General features: G+C 38.7%; 1 protein-coding gene and 1 pseudogene across 3 annotated transcripts in view; one reads left to right on the top strand and one right to left on the bottom strand.

Moving 5' to 3' along the window:
- The window catches only part of MAN1A2 (mannosidase alpha class 1A member 2), a 377,203-nt gene that overhangs the window by 67,445 nt on the left and 287,741 nt on the right, over positions 1 to 22,017 (top strand). For all 3 annotated transcript variants that reach the window (XR_005215262.1, XM_037826268.1, XM_037826267.1), the window contains exon 2: positions 5,917 to 6,172. Coding sequence is in view for 2 of the 3 variants with exons in the window: in XM_037826268.1 (XP_037682196.1) it covers positions 5,917 to 6,172 (256 nt within the window). In the remaining variant the exon portion in view is untranslated. The remainder of the gene's footprint in view (positions 1 to 5,916; positions 6,173 to 22,017) is intronic.
- Positions 19,685 to 20,228, bottom strand: LOC119528150 (annotated as a pseudogene).

Here is a 22,017-nt window from a genome sequence, read left to right as displayed (position 1 = left end):
GAGTGTGATGTCTTGTGGGAGGGAGAAACTCAATATTCCTGCTGACAATATTATGACATAAGGCTGGAGAGTTGATATACCTGTGAGGTAGCGCAGTGAAGATACACTGTTGGCCTTGCCAGCTGAATGCAAGCTATTTCTGGTGGTCCTTATTAATAGCTATTGAGAAAAAAAGCATTTGCCAGATCAATAGCCGTATACCAGATACCAGGGGATGTATTGATTTTCTCAAGCAATGATACCACATCTGGATAGAACAGCAGCTGCAATTGGAGTCACCACCTGGTTAAGCTTACGATAATCCACTGTCATCCTCCAAGACCCACTGTCATCCTCTAAGACCCATCTGTTTTCCTCATAGGCCAAATGGGGTGTGGTGGCATCACCACCTCTGTGTCCTTCAATTCCTTAAGAGTGGCATTAATCTCTGCAATCCCTCCAGGAATCCAGTATTGTTTCTGGTTTACTATTTTGCTAGGCAGGGGCAGTTCTAGTGGCTTCCAGTTGGCCTTTCCCACCATAATAGCCCTCACTCCACGAGTCAGGGAACCAATGTGGGGATTCTGCCAGTTGCTGAGTATGTCTGTTCCAATTACGCCTTCTAGAACTGGGGAAATAACCACAGAGTGGGTCCGTGGACCAACTGGATCCACTGTGAGACAGACCTGAGCTAAAACTCCATTGATCACCTGTCCTCCATAAGCCCTTACTCTGACTGGTGGACCAGAGTGACATTTTGGGTCTCCTGGAATTAATGTCACTTTGATCTAGTGTCTAATAATCCCCGAAATATCTGATCATTTCCTTTTCTCCAAAGCACAGTTACCCTGGTAAAAGGCCATAGGTCCTCTTGGGAAAAGCTGGGAGGAAGACTAACAGTATAAATTTTGGGCAGTATAACAGGGTCCTCCCTGAAGAGTACCCAGCCTTCCCATTATTCAAGGGGCCCTGTGTTGTAAACTGTCTCAAGTCTGGGAATTAACAGGCTGTGACTCTCTGTTTTTATAATTCAAGTAAGACTTTTGTTCACTTGACCTAGAATTCTTCTGTTTATACAGATCAAACAAGCATTTAGTAGACTGCCCCTCTATTTTACTTCCAGGTACTAGCTAACGCCTTAAGTCTGTGTGAGTCAGATTATTTTGACTGCTGCTTTGAACCTGCTGTCCATTATGGTAGCCATGCCTACCTTGTCTTTGGCGATTAACTGCTGCCACGTAGCTCCTGCCAATCCAGGATGTGATTATCCACATTGTGTTTAAGGATTCCAACTCAGTGACAGCAGTTCCCAAAGTAATATCTGACCTATAGAGAAAGGTGACTACAGAGCTCTTCAGTGATGACAGAGCTAGTCTCACAAATTTATTCCTCACAGTCCTGGTAAAAGGTTTGTCCTCTGGACATTCCAGGGATGTGTGAGCAGGTCTTTCATGATAAATCCACTCTAATGTTCCCATCTCTCTAAGCCTTTGAATCCCTTCCTTTACATTATACCAGGGCAGTTTTGGCATTTGACCTCAGGTAATGTTGGCCACCTTTTGATCCATGTTTAAGTCAATCACCTGAATAAACTGTTAATGCCCTTTCTAACCCCTCGAGCTACAACATTGAATGCAGAATCTCTGCTTATTGGGCCCTGTGGCAGTTTGGATGGTATTATGTCCCCCCAGATGCCATTGTCTGTGATGTAATCTTGTGTGGGCAGATTTATCAGTGTTAATTAGATTGTAATTCTTTGTGCCCCACCCAACTGTGGGTGATGACTCTGATTGGATAATTTCCATGGAGGTGTTGGCCCACCCATTCAGGGTGGGTCTGAATTAAACTACTGGAGCACTATATAAGATCAGACAGAAGGAGCAAGCTGCTACAGCCAAGAGGGACACTTTGAAGAAAGCACAGGAGCTGCAGATGAGAGACAATTCGAAGATGGCCGTTGAAAGCAGACTCTTGCTCCAGAGAAGCTAAGAGAGGACAAATACACTAAGTGCAACTAAGAGTGACATTTTTGAGGAACTGCAGCCTGAGGAGGAACATCCTGGGAGAAAGCCATTTTGAAACCAGAACTTTGGAGCAGACGCCAGCCATGTGCCTTCCCAGCTAACAGAGGTTTTCCGGACACCATTGGCCATCCTCCAGTGAAGGTACCCGATTGCTGATGTGTTACCTTGGACACTTTATGGCTTTAAGACTGTGACTGTGTAACCAAATAAACCCCCTTTTATAAAGGCCAATCTGTCTCTGGTGTTTTGCATTTTGGCAGCATTAGCAAACTAGAACAGACCCATATTGATAAATTCAGCCTGATCTAACTTTATTTTCCTTCCACCATTATCGCACACCCTTAATATCCATTCCTACACATAAACCCCTGATTTCTGTCTATATAAATTTGAAAACTCATGCAGTTCTTCTGGAGTATAGTGGATTTCCTCATTGGTCACGCTTTGTACCTCACTCTTCGGGACCTGTTGGGAATTTATTCTAGTTATAGGTCTTGAAGTAAAGAGTGGTGGTTGGAGTGGGTCATGAAAAGAATTAGAAGTATCTCAAGCTAATTACTTCAGGACACTCTGTTGCAGTTTCATCTGGTGAAAGAGGATTAATCTCTCCAGACAGAGGAGTGAGGCTGCTTACAGATTTAGCAGGCACTGAATGGTTCATCTCTTTACGTGGAGGTTAGATGGCAGACTCCTTAGGGCAGACTGGAGGTTGGGAAGCTTTTTCCTCAAAGCAGGCTGGAGGTTGGGTAGCTGTCTCCTCAGGGCAGACTGGAGGTGAGGGGGATGGGGAGGGCTGTTCCCTCAGGACAGACCTGAAGTGAGAGGGCTGTTACCTCAGGGCAGACCACTATAAGTGTATCTAGCAAAGATTCAGCAGAATCCAGGGTTTCAGTGTCCTCACTGCCATTATCAATCCATATGTCCCCATTCCAAGTTTTAGGATCGATTCTTTTCCAATCAATGCCTTCACTTTAACAGCAGGCACCCTGCGAGGTTTAGATTTTAGTTTACATTGTAAATCTGCTACTCACACAATGAGACTCTAGGTCTGGTTTTCAGAAATCTCAAGTCTGCGGCCACAGGAAATAAGATTTTCTTTCAAGGCACACACAGAAACCTTTACATGTGTCATATGGCATTTAAGTTTCAAATTTGAAGCCTTTAGCGTGTCCCTTCCTCTTATAACTTTATCCAGTGTCTCTAGGAGCAACCAGCCAACATCATTATACCTCTTAACTCTGCAAAACTATTAAACTGTCAAAAACATTGTCACTCAGAGCCTTGCTTCTTACAGAAGTATGATTAGGAGAATCACATGTTGATATTTTGTGTATCTCCATTGCTACCTCATGCCATGGAGTGTCAGTACCATCTCAATTATTGGAAATGGAATCTTTAGTGCCTTTGACTCTAATCAGAGTAGAAAACAAATTGTTAAAGCCCATTAAGATTCTGTTTCTCAAGAACCAGTCTGGTATCAAGCTCTATTAGTTAGGGTTCTTGAGGGAAACAGAACCAACAAGAGATATCTGTAAATATAAGATTTTATAAAAGTGTCTCACGCAACTGTGGGGATGCACTAGTCCAAATTCCTAGGGCAGGCAGCAAACTGGCAACTCCAGTGAAGGTGTTCAGTGAAGTCCTCAGGAGACGCTGGCTAGCCAAAGAAGAAATGAAGGTTCTCTCTCTCTCCCTTAAAAGTCCTCAACTGATTGGATTAAATCTACCTGATTAAATTCTCTCATCAGGGAAGACATGCCGTTCGTTGAGTCACAGGTGCAGTCAGTTGACTGATGTTTTAATAAACTAGCCTTTTATTAACCAGCCACAGATGTCCTTTCAGTCACGGTTATGCCAGTGCTTGCTTGACTAGACAACTGTGCACCATCACCTGGCCAAGTTGACACATGAACTTAACCATCACAGGTTAGAATGGGGTTATGTAGTCACCCCTAGTTGCAAATGCATTTGGAAAGACTTGATTGGCATAGAGAGATTGTGATCTGTTTTTGGGGGCTAGGCAGAGTGGTTTTCTGATGGTAAGGAGTGGACACAGGGCTGTTGGGTGATACCTGCCTGTGTCTGCCTTGGTTATCTTATATCTCTAAGACTTCATTCAGCATCTTTGTGCTGATATTGCACTCATCTGCTTCAGTCTCCAGAATGGATCAGCCTACATGTCATATTCCTTTTGGATACACCCAGGGACCAATCTTGGATCCTCCCTTCCCTAGACCTCCCATATCCAGTCTGTCTGAAGGCCTCTTGACTTCTTCCTCCCTTCCAGAATGACCTATGTGACCCTGACTTTCTAGCTCTGCTGCCTCCCTTCCTCCCTTTTTCCTTATCAACGCCTTCTCACTAGAGCTAGCAATATAGTTTTCTTTTTCCCCAAGTATTTTAAATTTTATTTTTAATATAATACTGTAAAACTGAGGTTTTTCTCTTTTCTATTTAACATGTACAAATTCACCTAGCCATCACCATAATCAGGGTATGTGACAGTTCCATCATCTTAAAAAACTCCCCTTTTCTATTTCTTTATAGTTAAACCCTCCCTTCACCCATAATCCCTGGCACCACTGATCTATTCATTGTCCCTATATTTTTGTCTTTTTTTGAATGTCATATAGTCATATGAAATGTAACCTTTTGACACTGGCTTCTCTCACTCAGCAGAATATCTTTGAGATCATTCATGTTGTTCTGTGTATCAAATAGTTCATTTCTTTTTATTGCTGAGTAGCATTCCATAGTGTGGATGTACCATATTTGTTTAACCATTTACTTATTGAAGGATGTCAGGGTTGTTTCCAGTGTTTGGCGATTACAAATATAGCTGATATAAATATTCATGTACAGGTTTTTATATGAACTTCAAGCTTAATTTTTCTGGGATAAATGCCCAGGAATGCAATTGCTGGACTTGATGATAGTTGCTTGTTTACTTTTTAAAGGATTGGCCAAACTTTTCTAGAATGGTGTACCATTTCACATTCTCCCTACAATATTATTAAGTCCAGCTGTCTGCAAAGTTTGAATTAAATTTCTGGAGAGGTGACTCTGGTCATTGTTGAGGTAGGTGTTTACCCTTTGAGATAGCTGTCATTAGCCAAATTTGGAAAATAGTGACTGACAGTAACTACTACTTCATTAATGTGGATTAGAGGGAAGAAAAGATTGAGCTCTCAGAAAAGGAGGGTTGCGCAGAAAACCCAGTAGGTGTTAACTCCGGTAGTGGTTTTTTCAAACCTGTGTATACAACAGAATCATCTGGGGAACTCTTAATAATACAGATTCATGGGTTGCACTCAGAACTCCTAAGGTGGAATCTGTATTTTTAATAGGGACTTAAGAGAGTTTTAATTAGTTACGCTCACATCAGTCGAGAACCATTGCACACTATAAGATCTATGCTGTTTCTAAAATTTAAAAGTTTTAGAAGCATATGCTATTGCATAACAAATGAACTCTCCCCACCCTTTATTTTTTCACTTTATCTCTTTCCTTGACTGTATGTTTATATTTTTGTGCCTTCTCTTATACTTAGTTTATTTTTAATTTTTTTCCTCTACCCCATCTAGTTTTTCACTGGTCTGGTGAGTCACTGAATGCCGTTTTCTCTGTTCTGTCAGCCCCAAAATTGTAACTTTCTTTCTAGGTTTCCTCTTCCTCCCCTGTGTAAAGTGTTTGTTTTTCAGCATTCATGGTTCATTTTCTTTCTCATATCAAAGTTGTATTTATCCTGTTCTTTGGCATATATGAGTTTATCTCACTGGTCTTTATTACCTTTTAATGGCAGAAGTAGAAAACAACCTTCAGGGTTTAATAGAGGAACCTTTAGGTTTTATGTTTAAAGGTTGAAGTTCTTAAGGCTTACTCTTACCAGTCTTTTCTTTTCATCTTCCCACAGGGAAGAAGAAGAACGTCTGCGAAATAAGATTCGAGCTGATCATGAGAAGGCCCTGGAAGAAGCAAAAGAAAAATTAAAAAAGTCAAGAGAGGAAATCCGAGCAGAAATTCAGACAGAGAAAAATAAGATAGTCCAAGAAATGAAGGTGAAAGAGAACAAACCACTGCCACCAGTCCCTATACCAAACTTTGTAGGAATAAATAGTGGAGACCCAGAAGATAAAGACATGAGAGAGAAAAGGGAAAAAATTAAAGAGGTAATAAGCTATGATTTGTGATATTAGGTGGTTATGGATATGTATTTGCCTGGATATAAATATATATTGCTATGTATTTGTACCATTTATTTTTGCTTTATATTTTGATCTTGTTTGTTCTTGGCTTATAGTTGTTCAGTTTCCAGATTGACATTAAGGGCTAGAACTCTGTCTTTTCCTTAATGTTGATTATAATTATGGAAAACCTTGAAAAATTGACATAAGGTTGTTAATTGGATGGTTTCATCATTCACCCTGTATTTAGAGATCTTTTGATAGTCAACATTTTATAAATAATATACAATAAATCCTTATATAACTTGTCATTAAATATGAATTTTTCTATGTGTTTAGTTGCAAGGAACTCTGCTATATATTGTGCATATCTCCTCATAAGCATGTGTCTGATGAGCTAGCATTGTGTTTGCTCTCTTTTAGAGAACGTGCCATGATACCTTCCAACCATAGTATAGATTCAGAGGATATTTCTCCAAAGAGCCTTAGTGTATTGGAGAAAGAGAAGGATTGATCTTAAAATTCTTTAAATTTATTTAGCCTCAGAAATCCTTTTGATTTGTTGTTTTGGAAATTACTTGGAAGTTAAGAGAATACTGGGGATAGGTGGAGGAATTTAGTGTAATTATTAAAATTATACTTACTGAGTTTATTATTATTTAACAATTGTACTATCTCTGATGAAAAAGATTTTGTCAGAGTGTGAATAGCATCAGCTATTTCAAAGGGATTGTTTGTCATACAATAAAATAAAATAAATGCAGTTCAGATAGTCATATATATATTTGGATATATTCTGGTAATGGAAATGGAAGATTAGCTGGTGTATTCTAAGTTTGACCTCATGAATTATTATAAGGCATTGGCTTTGGAGTCAAAACAGAGCTACACTCTGATTTTATCTCACCTCAGGAGCCTATGTTTTATGTACAGGCCTGTTAGGATACTTTTTTTGGTCAGTGTTGGGGAGATGTTGATAGTTTTTTTTTCAGATGACTGACTTGCTTTCTTCAGATGACAGTACATTTTATTGAAATACTTTTTCACTTACATATTAACTCAGATAATTTTGTGTGTTTGGAGGGACCAAGACCACCCTCAGGTTCAGTGATTTACTAGAAAGACTTACAGGACTCAGCCAGCTGTTATATTTAATGGTTTTGGTTTATTGCAGTGTAAGGATACATATTGAAGTCGGTTTATTACAGTGACAGGATACAAAAATAGAACAAGGGACAGAAGACAGAGTTCAGGAAAGAAGACAGAGTTCAGGAAAGACCAAGATGAAGCCTCCTGTTATCCTCTCCTGGTTTAGTCATATGGACAGTGCTTAATTTGCCTCACTATTGTGTGTGGCAATATGCATGAAATATTACCAACCAGAGAGGCTTACATGAGCCTTGGTGATGAGGGTTTTTATTGGGGGTTGGTCACATGGGCAATGGCTGACCTCCCACATGGCTGATCTTATTCTTCTGATCCCTCCAGAGGTCAAGCTGATACCACTCAACCCAAGGCCCCCGCGTTGTTAGTATAAGCTATCTGGTGTGGCTCAAGGTCTTAGATAAATAAAGACACTCTTTTTTTTTTTTTTTCTTAAATTCAGTTTTATTGAGATATATTCACATAAACTACAGTCATCCACAGTGTACAGTTAGTTGTTCACAGTACCATTTTATAGTTGTGCATTTATCATCAAAATCAATTTTTTGTACATTTTCATTACTTCAAAAAAACACACACAAAAAAAACAAGAATAAAAATACAAGTAAAGAATAACACCCAAAATATCCCATTCCCCCTAGTCCGCCCTGTTATTCATCTAATTTTTGTTCCCATTTTTCTGTTCATCTGTCCATTCACTGGATAAAGGGAGTGTGAGCCACAAGGTTTTCACAATTGCACAGTCACACTGCGTAAACGACATAGTTACACAGTCGTCTTCAAAAATCAAGGCTACTGGGTTGCAGTTCAACAGTTTCAGCTGTTTCTTTCTAGATATTCCAATACACTAAAAACTGAAGAGGGGTATCTGTAAAATGCATAAGAATAACCTCCAGAATGACCTCTCAACTCTATTTGAAATCGCTCAGCCACTGAAACTTTTTTGTTTCATTTCTCTTTGCCCTTTTGGTCAAAAAGACTTTCTCAATCCCACAATGCCGGGTCCAGGTTCATTACTGGGAGTCATGTCTCACATTGGCAGGGAGATCTACACCCCTGGGAGTCATGTCCCATGTAGAGGGGTGGGCAGTTGAGTTTACCTGCCAAGATGCCTTAGAGAGAGGCCCCGTCTGGCCAACAAAAGAGGTTTTCTGGGTGTGACTCTTAGGCATAATTATAAGTATGCTTAGCTTTTCCTTTGCAGTAACAAGCTTCATAAGAGGAAGCCCCAAGATCGAGGGCTCAGCCTTCTAAATTGTTAGTCCCTGATGTTTGCAGGAATATTAGGAATTCCCCAGGTGAGGAGGTTTAATTTAATTTCTGCATTTTCCCTGAGTTCCTCAGGGGGGCTTTGCAAATACATTTTTATTCTCTGTCCAAATTATTTGGGATGTATTGAGGTTTCACACTAATGTGTACAAACCAACAAGATCTCACTTCCTATTCAAAGTTCTTGAGTAAACTGACCATACAAGTTAAATTATCTGGTGTGCTACAGAAAATATAGATTTTGCACCAAATAAACATATCTTCCTTTGGTCTCACACAGAAGTTGAAATTTTGAACATAGTCAGTATCATCTTTTACCGTTTAGTCTGACTTGTGTTAGTCCTAACCAGATCCACTTCATTTGTATCTCTGATTGAATTCTGAACTCTTTTTCAGCTTTTTTAGCAGTTGCTGTATGGGATAATACTGACATTCATAGCTTCCAAACTCTAGTTCTGAGTCTCAGGTGTCACACAGATACATGAAGTATCAGGTTATGCACAAAGAGCTCAGCCTCTCAGAATTTAGAGATACCATTACAACTCAGGAATAGATGTGACTGCTGTAAAAGCTTACAACTAGGGACTTTTACAATAAGACTTCCCCTGATTACCTGTGCTCTAAGATACAATTCTCAATGTTTACACATTATAGTTAGTTCGTTTTAGTGAGGCGTTATAATGTTTGCTTTTTGTTTCTGGCTTATTTCACTCAAAATGTTGTCCTCAAGATCCAGTCACCTAGTTGCATGCTTACAACTTCATTCCTTTTTGTAGCTGCTCAATATTCCATTGTATGTATACACCACAGTTCACTATTCCGTTCAACAGTTGTGTACCCTTAGGTCACCTTCATCCATTGCAAATCGTGAATACTGCCACCATAACCACCAGTGTGCAAATGTCCATTCGTATCCCTGCTCTCAGTTCTTTCGATTATATATCCAGTAATGAGGTTGCAGGATCTTATGGCAACCCCATACTTAGTTTCTTGTGGAACCACCACACTGCCCTCCAGATGGGCTGTACCGTTCTACTTCCCCACCAACAATGAATAGGTACCTCCCTCTCTCCACATTTTCTCTAGCACTTGTATCCTTCTGTTTATTTTTTTTTCCCCTGCAATTTTATTGAAATATATTCACATACCATACAATCATCTAGGGTGTACAATCAGTTCACAGATTCATAATATAGTTGTGCATTTATCAACACAATCAGTCCTTGAATACATGCATTACCTCAAAAAAAATTAAGAATAAAAAGGAAAAACAAAAAAATAAAATACAGTAGTAAGGTCAGACAATAACACCACCACGAATCACATAACCTTCCTTTATATCCCCCTCTTATAGACATTTAGCTTTGGTATGTTGCCTTTGTTACAATTCATGGAAGCATATTACAATGTTACTGTTAACTATATAGTCTAGTTTGCTTTGATTGTATTTTTTTCCAAATACCATCTCATTGTTAACACCTTACAAAAAAAAGTTGACATTCATTTGTTCTCCCACATGTAAAAACATTTTTTTATTTGTGCATTTAATCACCATCCTTGACCACTCTAGATGTCACTAAGTTATACAGTTTCAGGCTTTTTTTTAAAATTCAGTTTTATTGAAATATATTCACATACCATGCAGTCATACAAAGCATACAATCAGTTGTTCACAGTACCATTATATAGTTGTGTGTTCATCACCAAAATTAATTTTTTGAACATTTTCATTACCACACACACAAAAATAAAAAGAATAAAAATTAAAGTGAAAAAGAACAATTAAAGTAAAAAAAGAACGTCGGGTGCCTTTTTTTTTTTTTTTTTGCCTGCATTTTTCTACTCATCCATCCATACACTGGACAAAGGGGATTGTGGTCCATATGGCTTTCCCAATCACATTGTCACCCCCTCATAAGCTACAATTTTATGCAGTTGTCTTCAAGATTCAAGGGTTCTGGGTTGAAGTTTGATAGTTTCAGGTGTTTACTGCTAGCTATTCCAATTCATTAGAAACTAAAAAGGGTTATCTATATTATGCATAAGAGTGCCCACCAGAGTGACCTCTCGACTCCTTTTGGAATCTCTCTGCCCCTACAGCTTATTTCATTTCCTTTCACATCCCCCTTTTGGTCAAGAAGATGTTCTGCATCCCACGATGCCTGGTCTAGATTCCTTCCCAGGAGTCACATTCCACTTTGCCAGGGAGATTTACACCCCTGGGTGTAGATTTCACCTGCCAAGTTGGCTTAGCTAGAGAGAGGGGGCCACATCTGAGCAACAAACAGGCATTCAGGAGGAGACTCTTAGGCACAATTATGGGCAGGCCTAGCCCTCCTTTTCAGCAATAGTCTTCCCAAGGACAAGTCCCGTGGTAGAGGGCTCAGCCCATCAAATCACCAGTCTCATATGTCTGTGAGCACAGCAGCAACCATCGAGGTGGGGAAGTCCCAGTCTTTATCTTCTATCTTTCCTTCTAGTATCATACATGACCCTAGCCTTCCTCTTCCAACTTTACTCACAGTAAAGTTATTTGCAACCTCTCTGTCTCTCTCTCTCTTCTCTCTCTCTCATTTAAGCCCAGCTAAGGGTCCATCAATTTTTATTGATTTTCTCAAAGAACCAGCTTCTGGTTTTGTTGATTTTCTCTATTGTTTTCATGTTCTCTGTTGTTCAGTGTACGTGTCATCATACAGTATCGGGCTATCCATTTGTGGATCTGTACAATCAATCCTGTTGAACATTCTATACTCTTTCAGCATCAAATGCCCAATCTCTACCCTCTTTCTATCTCCTGATAATCTGTGTTCTCAGCTTTAACTCTCAATTAACTCTCATTAATGTTAGTTCATATTAGTGAGACCATACAGTATTTGTCCTTTTGTTTCTAGCTAATTTTGCTCAGCATAAGTTCTCAAGGTTCATCCATGTTGTTGTATGCTCTGTGACTTTATTCTGTCTTACAGCTGCTTAATACTCCAATCTTATGTGTATACCACAGTTTGTTTATCCACTCGTCTGTTGATGGACAATTTGGGCTGTTTTCATCTCTTGGCAGTCATGAATAATGACACTATAAACATCATTTTACAAATGTCTATTCGTGTCTTAGCTTTCAGTTCCTTTGAATATATACCTATTAATGGAATTTTGGATCACTTTTTCAATTCTGTATTTATTTTCCTGAGGAAACACCACACTGCCTTCCAGAGTGGCTACATCATTCTGCATTCCCACCAACAATGAATAAGTGTGGCTCTCTCCACATCCTCTCCAGCACTTTTAATTACCTGTTTTTTTTGAAAATGGCCATTCTGTGAGATATCTTACTGTGGTTTTCATTTGCATTTCCCTAATATCCAGTGAAGTTGAGCATGTTTTCATATTTTTGAGCCATTTGTATTTCCTCTTCAGAAAAGTGGCCATGTCTTTTGCCCATTTTTAAATTGGATTGTTTGCCTTTTTGTTGTTGAGGTTTAGGATCTCTTTATATATTCTGGATATTAAACCCTTATCTGATATGTGGTTTCCAAATATTGTCTCCCTTTTTACTTTTCTCACAAAGTCCTTTGATTTACAAAAGTGTTTAATTTTGAGGCGATCCCATTTATCTGTTTCTTCTTTCATTGCTCGTGCTTTGGGTTTATTGTCTACGAAACCACCTCCTATCACAAGATCTTTAAGATCTTTCCTTGTGTTCTGAAAGTTTTATGGTTTTAGCTCCAATGTTTATGTTTGATCCATTTTGAGTTAATTTTTCTATAAGGTGTGAGATAGGAGTCCTGTTTCATTCTTTTGGATTTGGATATCCAGTTCTGCAAACAACATTTATTGAAGAGGCTGCTTTGTCACAGTTGTGATGGCTTGACTACCTTATCTAAGATCAATTGTCCATAGATGAGATGGTCTATTTCTGAACAGTCAATTTGATTCCATTGGTTGATATATCTGTCTTTATGCCAGTACCATGCTGTTTTGACCACTGTAGCTTTGTAATATGCTTCAAAGTCAGATAGTGTGATTCCTCCCTTACATTCCTCTTTCTCAAGGTATTTTTGGCTATTCCGGGCACCTTGCCCTTCTAAATAAATTTGGTTATTGGTTTTTCTATTTATGCAAATTAAGTTTTGGGATTTTAATTGGTATTGCATTGAATGTATAAATCAGTTTTGGTAGAATTGGCATTATAACTATATTTTGTCTTCCAATCCATGAACACGGTATTTTCTTCCATTTTCTTAGGTTCTTTTGATGGTTTTTTAGCAATTTCTTATAGTTTTCTGTGTATAGATAGGTCTTTTGTGGCCTTGGTTAAGTTAATTCCTAAATATTTGATTCTTTTGGTTGCTATTGTAAATGGAATTTTTTTCTTGATTTCCTCCTCATGTTGCTCATTACTGGTGTTCCGAAACACTACTGATTTTTGAATGTTGATCTTGTACCCTGCCACTTTGCTCTGTTCGTTTATGAGCTGTAGTATCTTTGCTGTAGATTTTTCCAGATTTTCTATGTATAGGGTCATGTCATCTGCAAACAGTGAAAGTTTTACTTCTTCTCCAATTTGGATGCCTTTTATTTCTTTTTCTTGCCTGATTGCTCTAGCTAGAACTTCCAGCACAGTGTTGAATAACAGTGGTGACAGTGGGCATCCTTGGTCTTGTTCCTGATCTCAGAGGGAAAGCTTTCAGTCTTGCCCCCTTGAGTATGATGTTATCTGTGGGTTTTTCGTTTATTGCCTGTATCTTATTGAGAAAGGTCTCTACTATTCCTATCTTTTTGAGTGGTTTCATCAAGAAAATTTCTTGAATTTTGTCTAATGCCTTTTCTGCATCAATCAAGATGTTCATGTGGTTTTTTGGCTGTGATTCATTGGTGAGGTGTATTACTTTAATTGATTTTCTTGTGTTGAACCAGCCTTGCATACCTGGAATAAATCCCATTTGAGCATAGTGTGTAATTCTTTTAATGTGCTGCTGTATTGGATTTGCGAGTATTTTGTTGAAGATTTTTGCATCTATATTCATTAAAGAGATTGGTCTTTTTTTTTTTCTTGTAGTATCTGTGTCTGGCTTTGGTATTAGGGTGATGTTGGCTTCTTAGCATTACTTAGGTAGCTTTCCCTCCTCTTCAGTTCATTTTCAAGTTTGAGCAGGATTGGTGCTAATTCTTTCTTGAAAGCTTAGTTAAATGCACATGTGAGGTCATCTTGTCCTAGACTTCTGTTTTTTGGGAGCTTTTTAATTATTGATTCAGTCTGTTTACTTGTTGATTGGTTTGTTGAGGTCATCTGTTTCTTTTCAGGTCAGTGTTGGTTGTTCATAGTTTTTTAGGAAGTTTTCCATTTTGTCTAAGTTGTCTAGTTTATTAACATATAGTTGCTCATAGTATCCTCTCATTATCTCCTTTATTTTTGCCTGATCAGTGGTTGTGTCTCTCTCTCTCTTTTTTTTTAGCCCAGGTAAGGGTGCATCAGTTTTTATTGATTTTCTCAAAGCTTCTGGTTTTGTTAATTCTCTCTATTGTTTTCATGTTCTCGGTTTCATTTATTTCTGCTCTTATCTTTGTATTTCTTTCCTTCTGTTTGCTTTGGCTGTTTGCTTTGGCCTTAGTTTGCTGCTCTTTCTCTAGTTCTTCCAAGTGAGCAGCTATTTCCTTGAGTTTTGTTCTTTCTTTCTTAATACAGTCATTTACGGCAATAAATTTCCCTCTTAGCACTGCCTTTGCTGCATGCCATAAGTTTGTTTTTTTTTTTTAAATTTGGTTTTGTTGAGATATAGTCACATACCATATAATCATCCATGGTGTACAATCTGCTGTCCACAGTACCATCTTATAATTATGCATTCATCACCCCAATCTATTTTTGAACATGTTCCTTACACCAGAAAGTATCAGAATCAGAATAAAAAAATAAAAATAAGAACACCCAAACCATCGTCCCCCAATCCCACCTATTTTTCATTTAGGTTTTGTCCCATTTTTCTACTCATCCATCCATACACTGTATAAAGGGAGTGCAATTCACAAGGTTTTCACAATCACACTCTCACCCCCTGTCAGCTAAATTGTTATACAGTTGTCTTCAAGAGTCAAGGGTACTGGGTTGGAGTTTGGTAGTTTCAGGTATTTATTTCTAGCTATTCCAATATATTAAAACCTAAAAAGTGTTATCTATATAGTGCGTAAGAATGTCCACCAAAGTGACCTCTCGACTCCATATGAAATATCTCAGCCACTGAAGCTGTATTTAGTTTCATTTCGCATCTCCCTTTTGGTCAAGAAGATGTTCTCAATCCCACAATGCCGGGTCCAGATTCATCCCTGGGAATCATGTTCTGTGTTGCCAGGGAGATTTACACCCCTGTGAGTCAAGTCCCATGTAGGGGGGAGGGCAGCAAGATCACCCGCCAAGGTGGTTGTTTTCTAGGAGCTTTTTGGTTATTGATTCAGTCTGATTCAGTCTCAGAGAGAGGGCCACTTCTGACCAACAAAGAGGCACTGAGGGGGGGACTCTTAATGCCATAAGTTTTGATATGTTGTGTTTTCATTTTCATTTGCCTCAAGATATATACTAACTACTCTTGTAATTTCTCCCTTGACCCACTGTTTGTTTAAGAGTGTGTTGGTGAGCCTCCATGTATTTGTGAATTTTCCTGCCTTCTGCAAGCTATTTATTTCTTTTTTTTTAATGACAAGATAAGAAACAATTTATTTTAGAGAAGAAAATTTTCTCATCCAAAATATAGGAATCTTTACAACTTTGCCATAATCAATATACATGAATTGTATAAATTTACACCAGTTGGTAATTTACCAAATAAAAGATGACTAACAAAGTTCACAAAATAGATGGTGGTTTGTAGAAAAGCCTTTTACCCAATTAAGTACAAGGAAAATTACAAACCATACCTCCACTTTCTGAAAATAAGCTTACTCTCAGTCTTAGAAAACTACAAGCTAGCAAATATCCAGAGAGCTGGCTGGTGCTAACACCACAGTTGAGACACTGTTTTTGTTTTTTTTTTTCAATTTTATTGAGATTGTTTACATACCATACAGTCATCCAAAGTGTACAATCAGTTGTTCATGGTACCATTATATAGTTGTGCATTCATCACCACAATTAATTTTCTTTTCAATTTTTGGAACATTTTCATTACTCCATAAAAGAAATAAAAATAAAAAAGAAAACTCAAATCTTGCCATACTCCTAAACACCCCCCCCCTCCATTATTGACTCATAGTATTGGTATAGTATATTTGTTACTGTTGATGAAAGAATGTTAAAACACTACTAACTGTGTTATATGGTTAGCAATAGGTATATTTTCTCCTATATGCTCCCTTTATTATTAACTTCTGGTTATAGTGTCATACATTTGTTCTAGTTCATGAAAGATATTTCTAATATTTGTATAGTTAATCACAGACATTGTCCACCAAAAAATTCACTGTTTTATATATGCCCATCTTTTAACCTCCAACTTACCTTCTGGTGACATATGTGATTCTATACTTCCCCTTTCCACCACTATCACACACCATTCATCACTGTTAGTTATTCTCACACTAAGGTGCTACCGTCACTTCTGTCCATTTCCAAACACTCAAGTTCAACCTAGTTAAACATTCTGCTCACAATAAGCAACTGCTCCCCATTCATTAGCCTTGTTCTATATCCTGGTAACCTGTATTTCATGTCTATGAGTATACATATTATAATTGTTTCATACCAGTGAAACTATACAATATTTGTCCTTTTGTGTCTAACTTATTTCACTCAAAATACTGCTCTCAAGGTTTCTTCATCAACCTGTTTTTTTTTAAATGGTTTTGTTCACCCACCATATATTCTGTCCTAAGTAAACAGTCAGTGGTTCCCTGTATAATTGTGTATTTATGCATTCACTACCATCACCACTATCTATATAAGGACATTTCTATTTCTTTCACAAAGAAAGAGGAAGAGTCAAAGAAGGTAGAGAGACAAGAGAAAAAGAAAAAGAATAAAGAAAAATGACAGCTACATAGCAACAAAAGAAAAGATAGAATTAAAATAAAGCACAATAAAAGAGTCAGACAATGTCACCAATGCCAAGAGCCCCATATCCCTCCCTTATATCCCCCTTTTAGGCATTTAACTTTGGTTTATTGCCTTTGTTACATTAAAGGAAGACTAATACAATGTTTCTTTTAACTATAGCCTCTAGTTTGCATTGATTGCATTTTTTCCCCAATACCACCCCATTTTTAATACCTTGCAAGGTTGACATTAATTTGTTCTCTCTCATGTAGAAACATTTGTACATTTTATCAGAATTGTTTAGCACTCTAGGTTTCACTAAGTTATACAGTCTCAGTCTTTTATTTTCCCTCTTTCCTTCTTGTGTTCCACACGCTCCTCAACTTCCTCTTTCAGCCATACTCACAGTCATCTTTGTTCAGTGTACTTACATTGTTTTCCTACCATCACCCAAATTGTGTCCCAAACCTCTCACTCCTGTCTTTTCCTGTCTGTCTCTAGTGCTCCCTTTAGTGTTTCCTGTAGAGCAGGTATCTTGTTCACAGACTCTCTCATTGTCTATTTGTCAGAGAATATTTTAAACTCTCCCTCATATTTGAAGGACAGTTTTGCCAGATATGAGATTCTTGGTTGGCAGTTTTTCTCTTTCAGTATCTTAAATATATATCACACAACTGTCTTCATTCCACCATGGTTTCTACTGAGAAATCTGCCTATAGTCTTATCAGGCTTCCCTTGTATGTGTCCCTTTGCTGCGTTTCTTGCATCTGTAAATTTAGATCTTTAATAAGAGATGGGAAATTTTCAGTGATTATTTCCTCTATTGTTGCTTCTGCCTCTTTTCCCTTAATTTCTCCTTCTGGGACACTCATGACAAGTACATTTGTACGCTTCATGTTGTTATTCAATTCTCTGAGGCATTGCTTATATTTTTCCATTGTTTTCCTTATCTGTTCTTTTGTGTGTATGATTTGGGTGTCTTGTTCTCCAGTTCCTGAATATTTTCTTCTGCCTCTTGAAATCTGCTGTTGTGTGTCTCCATTGTGTTTTTCATCTCTTGTGTTGTGCCTTTCATTTCCATAGAGTGTGCCAGTTGTTTTTTTTCAAACTCTTGATTTCTACTGTATGTTCACCTAGTGTTTTCTTTATATCCTTCATCTCTTTTGCCATACCATCCCTAAACTCATTGATTTGGTTTTTGAATTGATTTAGCATAATTTGAAAATCTTTAATTCTTTGTTTCATTAAGGTGAAACTATATCTCATCTGTATCTCAGTTGTGGTGTAAGTTTGTTCCTTTGTCTTGGGCCATAGCTTCATTTTTCCTATTGTGATTTGTATTTTTCTCTTGTCTAAGCATCTGGTTTCCTTGGTTACCACAATCAGATTTTCGCAGATCAGAACGGGCCCAGGTCTTAGAATGGGGCTATATTCAGTGTTAGGTTTCCCTGAGGTGTGTCTTAGAATATTGACAGACTCTAGCTGCTGTGCTTTCCCTAACCTGCCCACCAGGTGGCACCTGCAGGTTGTCACTCCTGACTGGTAGGAGGTGTGGCTCCTTTAATTCTCACCTTAAGTTGTTTCTGTTTTGACTGTTTCCCCCCAGGCCCTGGAGTCTGAGTTCTGAAGGGAGGGTCGACACTAGAGCTGGGCCAACTTCCTTCCTCTTAGGGAAGATACACCTCCTAGGGAATTATCTTCTGCCCTTGAATTACTCCTTTGTCTGTTTGACTTTGTTAACTACAACCCTGTCTGGGTCAGAGCCCTGCGAACTGGAAATGGCTGTGGCTGTCTCCACTGAGCCACTCAGGTTGAGAGAGAAAAAAAGGGAAAGAAAGCCCCCTTTCAGAGCCAGTCCAGGTCCCCCAGTTTCTCCTGTTGGCTAGACATAGCACCCAGTCTTCTGGGCTCCCCTTTCTGGGAGACAGGCGTTTTTTTTGGCTCTCACAGCTCAGCTGTCTCTAAAAGCCTCTGGTTTTTTTATTTGTTTATTTGTTTATTTGTTTTATTTTTTATTTTATTTTTTTCCTATCAGCCCGACTTCCTCTCCACTGGGAGCACCCTCAGAGTACTTTGCTGCTTGTTAGGCATTTGTCTGTGTTTGTAGCTTGTATTCAGCTGGCCACGTTTGTTTATTAAAAGCCCAGTTGTAGCTTGGTTGAGCTATATTCGCTTGCTCCGGGAATGCTATTTTCTCCTACAGCGCAGTCTTGCAGCTCAGCTTGCTGTGTGGGGAGCAGGCTCCCAGTGCAGTTCCACAGTTTTTACCTAGAGCTTTTATACTGCGATCTCACCCTTTCCACCACTTCCAGGTTGGTGTACAATATGTTGGTTGCCTGCAGCAATGTTCCAGATTATTTCCTAGTTGTTCCTGGTTGTTTATTAGTTTCTCTAGGGGGCTTACTAAATTCCACACCTGTCTATGCTGCCATCTTGCCTCTCCTCCAATACAGTGTCTTTTTAAGGGTCTTTTAAAATCCCGTTGCCATGCATATTCAGGTCACTTGATATTTTCAAGGCCAAAAACACAAGGTCTGACCATTTCCCCAGGTCATGATTACTAATTTGTCTTATGTACATTTATACATATTTTAGTGCTAGGTAAAAGTCTTGTCATAAAATTTTCAGTACTACCATGTTTAAAACATTAACTTTTGCTACTGAGCTACAAGAAAGGTTAATGATAACAGTATTCAAGTGTAACAGTGCAAATGTCCTCTGCAAGATCTATAGCAGAGAAAGGTTCTTTGAAATACAAATTTACATTAACAGGATCAGTGTAAAAATAAGGTATAATGTCTGGGAGAAAAACTGAAACCACCATAGAACTTCACTTCCTAGCAAATAACGTAATCATTTACTTGGACTCAGAGGCTATTAAATCATTGAAAGGTACCGTCCAAACTATAGCACTGTCGCTTAAAATTTTTTTTTTACCTTTCTATCTTGTGCCAGATCTTCACAGCTGTGACATGGTTTAAATTCCATAATCCATCCCTAAGAGGAGCCCACCCAAAGCAAAAATCAGATTTATCCATCCATTATAAGTGATCCATCCATAGACTATATCTTAACCTGATAACAGTCGTCTTATTGTAGGTTTTCAAAGGGCTTGTTCTGCCCAAGAGAAGTTCCTCCTTAGAGCTGATTCTGCTGTCTACCCTTTGCTCATTGGTGTTCTTTTGAGTGCTGCCTCCTGCTGGTGAGTCTTCATACAGCACATAGATGGAACCATCCTCTCCAATTCTGTAGGTCACTTTGTAGGGGTCAACCCAAAGTGTGAATTCGCTTGGGATAAGGCTGAATATCTGACTGCTCAGTCTAATCCACTATGCTGCCTGTCCAATCAGAGGATCAATTTTTTTGGTTGATGCAAATACAGTGGTAACCTGATCCTTTGTATGGCTTTCCTGGGAACCAGCGATGTTTATAATATTCTGCCAGGAGCTCCTGCAGGCTCTGGCTAAAGGTCTGCAGCTGTCGCTCGCTCGTGAGCCCCTTGGTGTGAAAGAACTTGGAGATGAAGTACATAGCGGCAGCTATCTTGCCTATTGTGGTGGCAGCCTGAGTGTAGAAGAGATGCATGGGAATGGTGGGTGGGGGCGGCCTGGGGCGGCCGGGGCTTGGCAGCGTGGCACCAATGGTGGAGCAGGTACCCTGGTCTCCCTCACAGGGTAGAGGCTGGGGGGAACAGAGGGCACGAGGGACAGATGGCTACTTTTTTTTCTCCTTTCTTTTTAGTATAAAAGTTATTTTCGGGACAGGAGGTGGCAGGAGGAGAAAGAGGTGAGTGACGGCGGCCTGGTCACATTGCTTGGACCTCCCCAGCTGCCTCCACCTCCAGCTCTGCAGTCTCCGAAGCTCCCAACAGTTGAATTTCCAGCCCTGAGGGACCTGTTATTTATTTCTAACTTCATTCCATTATGATCTGTGAATGTGTTTTGTGTTACATGTCAGTATTTTTAAATTTATTGAGACTTGCTTTGTAACCCAACATGTGGTCTATCCTGGAGAATGTTCTGTGGGTACTTGAGGACAAAAAAAGTATCCTGTTGTTTCGGGGTTTAGTGTTCTATACGTGTCTGTCAAGTCTAGATCATTCATCATACTATTCAACATCCCTTTTTCCTTATTGATTCTCTGTCTAGATGTTCTATCCATTGATGAGAGCAGTGAATTGAAGTCTCCAATTATTATTGTAGAGGTGTCTTCTTCTTCCTTCAGTGTTGTTAGTGTGTGCCTCATGTATTTTGGGTCCCTCTGGCTTGGCGCATAAATATTTATGATTGTTGTGTCTTGATGAATTGTCCCTTTTATTAATATATGTTGCCCTTTTTTGTCTCTTTTAATTCTTTTACATTTGAAGTCTAATTTGTCTGATATTAGTATAGCTACCCCTGCTCTTTTCTGGTTGTTTGCATGATGAAATATTTTTTTTCCAACCTTTCACTTTCAGCCTATTTTTGTCCTTGTGTCTAAAGTGTGTCTCTTGCAGACAGGGGTAAGGTCCTGTTTCTCATACCATTCTGACAGTCTGTCTTTTTACTGGGGAGTTTAATCCATTAACATTTAATATTATTACTATAAAGGCAGTACTTCTACCATTTTGTGTTTTGGCTTTTGTATGTCACACCTTATTTTTTTCCTCTCTTTCCTTTTACCCTCCTTGATATTCTTAATTTCTACGTTCTTCTCCAAAACTGTCTCTTTTCCTTTCCTACTAGCTTGTAGCACTCCCTTTAGTATTTCTTGTAAAGTGGGTCTTTTGTTGAGAACCTCTCTCGTTGTCTGTTTGTCTGAAAATATTTTAAATTCTCCCTCATTTTTGAAGTTCAGTTTTGCGAGATATAGAACTCTTGGTTGGCAGTTTTTCTCTTTCAGTATCTTAAATATATCATATCACTGCCTTCTCGCCTCCATGGTTTCTGTTGAGAAGTCCACACACAGTCTTATCAAGCTTCCTTTGTATGTGATGGATCACTTTTCTCTTGCTGCTTTCAGAATTCTCTTTGTCTTTGACATTTGACAATCTGATTAGAAAGTTTCTTGGAGTAGGTCTATTTGCATCTGTTCACTTTGTGGTATTCTGTGATTCTTGGATCTGTAATTTTATGTCTCCATGAGAGATGGGAAATTTTCGGTGATTTTTTCCTCCATTATTCTTTCTTCCTCTTTTCCATTCTTTTCTCCTTCTGCGACAACCATGACACGTATATTCATGTGCTTCATGCTGTCATTGTGTTCACTGAGACCTTGCTCATATTTTTCCATTCTTTTCCCTATTTGTTTCTTTGTGTGTAGGAGTTCTTTCTTCTCCCTTTTCAAATCTGGTGTTGTATGTCTTCATTGTGTTGTTGTTCTTTTTTTTTTTTTT

This window comes from Choloepus didactylus, chromosome 2 (assembly GCF_015220235.1).
Source record: "Choloepus didactylus isolate mChoDid1 chromosome 2, mChoDid1.pri, whole genome shotgun sequence".
NCBI classification, from domain to species: Eukaryota; Metazoa; Chordata; class Mammalia; order Pilosa; family Megalonychidae; genus Choloepus; species Choloepus didactylus.
This window is presented reverse-complemented; position numbering and strand designations above follow the sequence as displayed.